General features: G+C 35.6%; 1 protein-coding gene across 1 annotated transcript in view; it reads left to right on the top strand.

The window, feature by feature from the left end:
• The first annotated feature begins 1214 nt into the window (after positions 1-1214).
• Positions 1215-9664, top strand: part of LOC122809343 (protein c-ets-1-B-like) — a 29112-nt gene continuing 20662 nt past the window's right edge. The window contains exons 1-4 of the mRNA XM_044080750.1: positions 1215-1444; positions 3211-3310; positions 5255-5368; positions 5525-5608. Coding sequence (XP_043936685.1) covers positions 3229-3310; positions 5255-5368; positions 5525-5608 — 280 coding nt within the window. The 5' untranslated portion in view covers positions 1215-1444; positions 3211-3228. The remainder of the gene's footprint in view (positions 1445-3210; positions 3311-5254; positions 5369-5524; positions 5609-9664) is intronic.

Here is a 9664-nt window from a genome sequence, read left to right as displayed (position 1 = left end):
CCAACCATACTTCCAATACAATCCTTATGTTAACCATAAACCTGTTTTATACCCATCCTCTTAAATACATCATTAAAGATTTCTGACTAATCCTAGTTCAGCTCACATTTCTTTGAATTTCTAGGCACTAATCACATGATCTGTTATCTGACAAGTATATTTTATACTGCAAGAATTGCCTTTATTTCATATGAATGTAATCTAATTATCAAATTAATATGTAATTATTAATTCATATTATTTAATGCCTGTTCACGTAGATTACTTAATACCTGCTTAAAATGGTTATCATACGTTGGAGCTTTTATCCTCTGGCCTCCGCTGAAAAGTTTTTCACAAAACCCAGTTGGACAAACCCGGCAGGTACACAAAGCAAAAATAAAAATAAATAAATAGTAGAAAAACATAATTTGTCTCTAATTATGTTAACATATTTCATAAAAAAGAACAAACTAAAATCTGTTATTCCTTGTTCTTGTGATAGTAAAATATAAAGTGTACCTTACATGGGAAGATGTAGGTTTGCCTTTCAAAATCTCGAATTATTAAGATATGGTTCACTTTAGCGTCTGTAAAAGGGGCAGCTCAGAACTGTCTTGTAAAATAGGACCACATTAAAGACGGTGAAATATGAGAAAATAACCCATAACAGCATCTACTTAATATCTGTGACAAAAAAAGTTCGAAAAAAAGTATTGCTATCCATTTGTTTCAATCTGTTTCTTCATGCCAGTAAAAATTACTTCCACATATAAATCCTGCAGGTGTGTGTTTTGAGAGGGCTTTCTCGTAATGCCAATTAATTTCCCAGAAACCTGTGACAGCTCTAACTTTACAATGAAGTGAATAGCTTGACTTAAAAAATGAACTTGTAGGAACATCACTTTCAGCATAGGAACTCTAATGGGTCCACTGAGGACAATATGTTTATTTACCCAGTCAGTGAACCATTAACACTGTGTGATGCACAGTCGTGCCCAGTATTTTGTGGGGATCTGTTTTCGAGCCTTATACAGAAACGTGACATCTCTGCTCTTTACCCTATTTGGGACAACACGGCCCAGGAGCCCCATTCAGGACCACCATGCAGTGGAGTCGTGATGAGTGTACTCGCTGACGTCACTGGAACTGTCCCTTGAGCTCCTCAGTCACGAAGCCAGGGACAACGTCATCACAGCTTACTGCCAATCGTTAAATTGCTGCTGTCGCTATAAGTTCTCTTCACGAAACTTAGCCCAACTAGTGGTTTTCTCCCATCTATAACTATAACTTCTTTAAAAAGTTTTAAGTCGTTTTCCCTCAATAACTAAATAACGGAACACCTGCCAAAATCCGTTAACTTTGCAGAGGATTTTTGCCCAGCGGGAAACCGTCCAAAAGCCTCAGACCCACTGGTGTCATTCTCGATATAAGGGATCGTAGCAGTATTTTGGTTACAAAAAAGGTCAGAATTTATGACTTTGGTTTTATACATAATTTTAGACGCAGGATCTGAAGTTTTTTTTCATTAACCGCTATTGTTATGTGCACAAGTAAACAGTACGAATGAATGAAAAATATGTTTTATTATTTTAATACTGTAGTTCGATTAGTAGTTTACAGTAACTGTACACGAGCGAGGATTATTCGGGACCTAAGGAAAACTATATTCTTGAACTATGAACAATAGTTTGATACTGCTGGAGTACTGTGTGGTAGTCATCTCACCTCAGAGAACTAAGCACTCAAACTGACTTAGTTATGAAGTGTGTAATAATTTCTTACATAGTCAATATGTCAACGGTGGTGTTAATTTTTTAAAATATTTTACGAGGTAGGGATATTCTCACTACCTCCTTGTTTATCGTATACTCTGATGAATGGTAGGACATTGTCATCCCTGATATGCACAGGTAGCAATGGAAGAAGGGACTGGGCATGTCTTGTACACTTTATGTAAGTAATCATATTACAGTCTGAGTTCAGGGTAATTGATGCATTAGACTTTTCCTCATGAAAGATTATCAATGAAAGCATATCTTCAGTGGTCCATCCTTGTGTTGGACATACAAGATTGTCCCACCTGCTGGTTTATTTAGCCCCTCCTTATAAAACAGGAAATAACTGCATTGTGATGGTGTGTCTTGCAATTCAAAAGTATTCAGACTTCAAGTAAAAAAAGTCTGACTGTACGGTATGAGTATTTTTATAGATTTCATACAGAACCTGTCAGGTTATTATGAATGACATTGGTAAGCCTAGTGCATTGATGAAGGGCAAGTACATATGTGTCTTTGACAACACTTTGCAGTGAAACAAAAAGAAAACCACCATGCAAAGGAAAAGAATGTGATTTTTGTGTAAATTCTGTTTTTTACCTTTTCTTTGTATATGTTCAGTACAATTATTACATTTTATTCTTATTCATTCTGAAATGCCACAAAACTAGTTACCAGTACATTGAAACCTTGGCATGTGCTGCATTGTGGCTTGCGTAGGTAACGCTTTATTCACGCTGATAAATGACATACTACTGGACTGTGTGTGCATGTGGTGGTGGGGGAACTTCTGCATTCCAAGCCGAAAGCTTTGACTCTAGAGAATGGGGGTGAATATTTTTTTTTTTACTACAATGTTTAGAATTGCCTAAGAATTGTGTATTGCAGTTTGCTATTCAAAATAGTCTGCAGTAATACATATTTGGCTTTGGAGTCATATGCTGCAACTTCAACAGTTCTGTTAGCTAGTGTCAGCTATATAGCTTCATAGGTGTTTACTAGGCTAATGACTGTAAGGGCCTTTTTAAGCCTAGCCATATCTCTTGTCCTTTCAAAGGAAAGTTTGCACTCAAAGGATGCACAGTGATTTAATGCCTAATGTGTAGTCACTACAGAGTAGAAAAAATAGTATAAATCCTCACAATGTTGTTTACATACTGTAGCAGGAATAATAAACTACTTTAATGGTACTCTAAAACAGATTAAATGGTAGCACAGACTTCTCCATGTTATCATTGTATTTTCATTGGGCATTGATTGCTTATTGAATGTTTGTTAAGTAGTACCATCCATGTGGGAAAAATGTTTCTTGCACAAATATGTGAAGATGTTGATGTCTTGTTTCATGTAGTAAATTAAGTCAGTAGATCAACAGTTCATAAATATTTATCAAGCAGTGTATAAATTCTTAGATGAAATGATTGTCTTTTTGTACTTTATCCTTTTTCTGTAGGCCTGTGCTATCTCTGAGATGTCTGTGTATCAGCCTAGCTTTTATTGTGAGGAGTTAGATATGCAGAAGGTACCAAATGGACTGGATTACACATCATTAGGTAAGATAAAGACAAAATGCCATAATTTGAGGGGGGGGATCTGGGATATGATATGTGTTAGACAGCTGTTGGTGTTTTTTCTCTGTACATGTGAGGCACCTGTTCCGTAAAGACTAAAGAAAGGGAGGTTTCCCAAGAAGGTACTACTTACTATAGGAAATCCAAATTAAAATATACATATGTAGTATCTTCTGTTTGTTGACCGAAGCCCAGTATCTTTTTGCACACATCTTTTAACTTCTGTACCCCTTGGCAAAGTGATCAGATTCCCTCTCAAGCTACAACCAAATATAATGTATTAATTGTTAAAGGTGTGCCAGCCTGCGACATCACTGGTGAAATGTAAGACAATAACATCACATGTAGCATGGGCTGGTTGTTTGAAACAGCTAATCCATTCAGAAGTGCCCTGTTGTCATTTAGAATGCAGTCTCCTGGCAGCAGCTGAATCACCATGAATTATCTTTAATGGAGTGCAAATAAGTGCTGTTACTTGTTGGAGTCCGTACAGTAGCACATTACTGATATGACTTTTAATCAACATGGAAACAAAAAGGAAAGGGAAGATAGCAGAAGACAAAGACAAAAGCAGGATTTGAATATAAATTTGCTTGCTTCTTTGTTTGTTAAGGTGCTATAAAAATACTTTCGTATTTTCTTTTTTTTCTGCACTTATTTATTTGTTGGATGGAGGCTTTTTATTCTGTGCTTGCTAGGCATACAGTGCATGAAAAAATAGTTTTATCTCATGCTCAGCTGTTTACCATCATAATTGTGCCTTGCCAGTGCCCTAATGATGCAGCTACACTATGAAAAACAGAGCTTTATTAAATGGTTGTCATTATTTTTACAAATGTAAATGCAATGCAATATAATTAGTTAATGTATCATTTTAAAAAGAATTTAGCAAAACAAGAAATTGTGTCAGTGCTGTATTTAACTGTGTTAGAATGCAAGTTTTTTAAAATGTAGAATAGTTTACATTTTGGGTCCCCTACGTATATAAATATATATTAACAGAACTAGTGTTTTCAGACATTTCCCTGTCTTCTGCAAGACTATCATCCAGGCAAAGCAGTGCCCACCGAGTTTGTACAGACCAAGAAATAAAGGGCACATCAGATGGTTGCCATTATAATTACTTATGTTCTGTAAATTGCTTTCCTGTTATACAAACAATGACATTAACATCCTTCCTTCCTAAGTCTAAAAGCACAAAGATGCCCCGCCCACCCCCACCCCCTGCATGACTAATGCTACATCAGGTCTTTTTTCTGTCTTCAGTGTTGAGTTCATGTAAACAGTCTATATAGGTCATATCCCTTATGACATGTCTGTTTCCTAGTATGAGACAAATCATATGAAGCTCTTCACTAACATAAAATTACTGGACTAGACAGCCTGGGCACACCTGGTGCTCTGCCAACCCATCTGAGATGCACACATTTCCTATCTTAGCTTCTCAGGCCAACATCGTATGGCCTTTGCCCTCCTCGGCCTCGCACTTTTCCTGTTGCCCTTCCCCTCATGAACCTGTTTTCCTTTTTAGCTCTGAAGTCCTACAGCCAGTGGAATGGTCTACACAGACTTTTCAGCTGAAGTGCTGATATCAGAGGTTTGGGATTAGCAAAGGAAGGAAATGACTATTGTAAGGGCTGGAACCAGAGATTGTATGTCAACAGTTTTAGTAAGTACAAAGAAGACAGTGCATAACAGGAAAGGTGTAATGAGTTGGCAGGGAGACAGAATTTGCATATACCTTTTAACTGTTGCTTACAGTCATTCACCCAGAAGCACAGAGGGGCAAAACATCAAAAATCAATATGTTTGCATGTAGTTCTTGTGGCGTTTCAATATTAAAATAACTAGTATGTTCAATCCAGGAACTATCCATAAAGCGGAATGCAGAGTACTAATTGATTCTTTATGTGGTTGGCTTCCTAGATTTTGGTGAAGATACTTCCTTCCTTTGGGACGGTAAAGACCTTGCAGGATCACAAAATCTTTTAAGGAATATGAGAGGATTTCGTAAAGAGCACCACTTATTAAACACAAAGGGTAAAAATACAGCATGATTGATATCAACAAATGCATGCATACTTAAATTTTATTGGTTTTCCTTGTAAACATTTCTAATCCATAAAGCCAAGTAGAATATTTCTTTACCCTGTTTTATGAATAGTTTGTAAAGCGCCTTATTTCAATGTTTTATAGGTGCACAGCAAATGTCGGACATTTCTGACCTTGAGAATGTCATACCTTACTCAGAGTCATCTTATTGGAATCCATACAAAATGAGTAGGTATCTAAATTTGTGCATGTATGTATTTATTTATTTAATTTATTAATTAATAATTCATTTATATATATTTAAAAGCAAAAAAGCCATTTTAGAGTACAAATCTCTTATTCTCTCATACGGAAGAGAATGTACTAACTCCTGCCACATGACATTATTAATGAGTTTACAAAGATCTGAGCATAACATTGTAAGATGAAGGTTGTTTCATGTTCATTTCTTCATAGTTTCAAAAGTGTCGTTGTTTAATATATTACCTATTAGACTGTTATTTGGACGGCATGTTCAGTGCATGATAAAGTGTCAACAGTATGTAAGAGATCAAGGGAAATTTTGCTATGTATGGTTTGTAAATATGGATATAATTAACTAAGAAGTGTTCCCAACTGTCTGAAGGTTTCAAGTCTGATACTATAGATGAAGTTAGTGCTGTCATAGCGTAGGCTCACACACACACACACACACACACACACACACACACACACACACGTGTGTGTTCTACTTAAAAACATAACCACGAGGATGAAAATATTAAAAGGCAGTCTGGGGCATCCATCAATCACTGAAATTGCATCACTTCTTGAGTAGTTGAAAGGACTTTTTCTGTTACCCGATGCTATCTAATTTACATTAAGTATGAAATAATGCTGACCCAACTCAAATTCTCATGTCTTACTACTTAATTCACAAAGTTCATGGCTAGTTCATCTCCTTGGATTTTGCTTGTGCAGAAAGAGCTAAAATTTGTTAGAAACAATGAAAATGTAATATCCTGCCTTTGCACTGTATTATAAATATGTTCTATTCAAAGAAACAAAGGATACAAAAAAAGCTATATGAACTGAACTGATTAAGGCTGCACAGTAAGAATCAGCAAAAAGGGTTCATAACCTAGTTTTTATGAGTCAGGTACTTCAGTTAACTATATTTAAAAATACAAAATGCAGTTTGTTAACTGCTCATACTGCAGAGTTAGGTTTGTTAGAATCTCAGTCTTGGTGTAGTCTGTGTATATAAAATGAACAGTGAATACCGTGTGTGTGAGTGCGTGTGTAAATACTAAGACAATCATAACTAATCAGTTTATTTTAATGGTTTTCCTACGAGTTTAGCAAGCATATTTATTTCTATTCTATATATAGTCTGATGATTTCTGTTAGTATTATTCTTAAATACCTGCTTACTTACCCATTACCATTTATATAAAACAGAAATCCTCATAAGATTTGGGAAGCTTCACACATCAAAATTTTTATTTTCCTTGCCTTCTTGACCATTAAGATTCCTTTATGTGCTTCACTCCTACATTTGTGCATTTACCAGCATTTCTGGGATGAATTCTTAACTAATATGTCCTTGGGCATGTCACCAGCCATACTGTAACTGTGACATTTTGTTTTAATTTTGTGAAACATGATCCCCAATAATGTTCTACAATAATTTACTTCTAAAAATTTGTCCATGTCTTATATTCTAATCCTTTCTTCTTATGATGCAATCAATCTATGTGATATACCTTCATTATTTTTTTTTCAGATTATACCATTTTAGTTATTGTTCTTTGGTTGTAACTGCTGTATCACTTTGGGGAATATAGGTTTCAGTACTAGAGAGTATGTTTTAGACATGTTACTCAACAGTTTTGCTGTCCAGGTCCTTCTGCTGATAACATAATTTATTCCCTCGTGCAGAGTCCACCATGCCACTGGCTTCCTCCAGTGTCTTGCCACAGAGTATGCAGAGCCTTTAGTAGTGATAGCCTGAACTTCCTTTCCTGGCTTGTATAACTGAACCAGACCATTCCTCTACTCATGTGACATGTTCCTCACTGAAAGTGCTACAGATGCTACTAGAATAAATGAATCAGAACTGCATTAACTACGTTCTGCACCTCACTTCGTCTCACTCAGATACATCCTTTTCCTTCCTGGTTTTCTGTTATCCCATCTATCTGCTGGAGTAATTTCCTTGTAGTGTTATTTATAAAGTCATGTCTTGTCATTTTACCCCATCTTTAGAGACACTAGCAAAAAAAAATAAATAAATAAAATATAGTTAGCTAGCTAGCTAAATATAGTAGAAGTGCCCTTCACATTCTTTTACACCTATCTGTTAACTTAATAGAAGGTCATAACGTTATCACTGTTGTAGTAAAACTGAAATGTAACTGTGTGAAATATGCAATGATTTCCAGGATCTATCGTTTTGTTTTTTGTTTTTGCTTCTTTTTTTCTGGTCTAATTTTTGTATATTGTGTATGATAGCTCACATTTGCAACTTCACCTTGTATTGCCTTGTTTTTCTTTCTTTCTTTATAGTCTAATTTTTTTTTATTTTGTATGTGATAGCTCACCTTGTATTATACTGTATGATATCTTGCAAGATTTAACTGTGGAACTTCTCTCCTTTGACCTCTGCTAAAAAATGTTCTGTCAAGGCCAGTTAAACTTTCCCAGTAAACAAATGCAAACAGATAAATAAAAAAACTTTTCTCCTTGAAGCTCCTGTCACATATAAACCTGATTTTATTGGTAACTATTGCCCTTTTGCTGATCATCCGTCTTCATATCTCTTTTCTCTGAATGTGCTTTCTTTTTGGATTGTGTTGATTTTCGTGATGGATTTAAAGATTACTTATACATTTCCTCCTTATATACATTTTGAGTGTATTGCAGTGTTTTCATATGAATTATGATGCAGACTTTTTTAACATTGCTGTTACCCTTCACTAAGCTGCTGTCATCATGTTTGCCTCTTTGGGAACACAGAGGCCAAACTCTGCATCCAGTATTTGACACAAAGTCCCACCAACTGTCTCTACAAAAATGTAGGAATGTGTGTTTTTTCTTGAAATCTTTCTTCTTAATCATATGAAAAGGGCCATGCTCACACAATCTCTGTCTCTCTCACACACACACACACACACACACACACACACACACACACACACACACACACACACACACACACACACACACCTAGAGTTAAAGTAAAAAGGCTGCAACAATTTTTTTAGTCCATTTAGGGATGCAGAAAACATCCAGGCAACTCCATCTCAATCTTTCTTTGCCTTGCCAACATGCATCATGCCTTTTATGATTCAACAGTTAAGCATCTAATTTGATAGTTCTTTAGGCATATTCTGGCATATTCCTCCTCTCATAATTTGTTGCACTCCAGTGTGGCTTCAGGCCTTTTTTTTTTCTTTTGTTTATTTGTATTTTTTCTGCTATGCAAAATGCATCCTTTTTTCTTTTCCGCGTATTGCTGTAATTTCCCATCCAGCTGTATATCATAATGCATGCTGTTTTTCACAGCATTATTTCAACTTATTTTCAATGAACCTAATCTGCCACATTTTGGCATTCATCCAGTTCTGCCAAACTCCTTGAAGAAAAAGAAAAAAAAAGATCATTCCTTTCAGACTCTATATTCTATTTAATTTATTTCTAAGAGTTTTAATTTTTAGGTATAGTTTCACCTGTTGTACAAGTTACAGTCATGTGTGGAATGGAGTATCTTTTCTGCCTTTAGCAGCCCTGCTATAACTGTAATTTTGGTTACAGTCAGACTGATCTGTTTAGTAATATGTAAGGTAAAGGATCTGCTTTCAGTAGATGTAAGGAAAAGGACCACTGTGCATATATGAAAAGGTGTAACTATTTCCCAATTATGTGATATACTTTAAATAGTAAGTGGTTTTAGTGTTTGTTTTTTAAAGACATTTAAATGTTCTTCATAAGCATATAAGAATCGTCTTGCAACAACTGTTGGATTTAGCACGTGTTAGATATACAGCAGATGCATAAAATAGTATTCTTAATAGGGCTTACAACATATCCTTTCTAATATTAAGCTCTCTCCTCTGAGCTTATCAGGTATAAGGCACAGTGAGATGTTAACATTTCATAAAAGATACTCACCATTATTTAAAGCAGTGGGGATAGCCATTCTCCTTCCAAACCCTGCAGTCGAGAAGAGAAGTAAAGACTTTTTAAAGCAGACAACCATTACTGATGCATGAAATGTGTCAAATGATATACTTGCTGCTTGTT

The sequence above is a fragment of the Protopterus annectens genome, chromosome 8.part0 (assembly GCF_019279795.1).
Source record: "Protopterus annectens isolate FY-2018-M chromosome 8.part0, PAN1.0, whole genome shotgun sequence".
Classification (NCBI taxonomy): domain Eukaryota; kingdom Metazoa; phylum Chordata; order Ceratodontiformes; family Protopteridae; genus Protopterus; species Protopterus annectens.
Note: the sequence above shows the minus strand (reverse complement) of the source record. Positions and strands in the feature narration are given on the sequence as shown.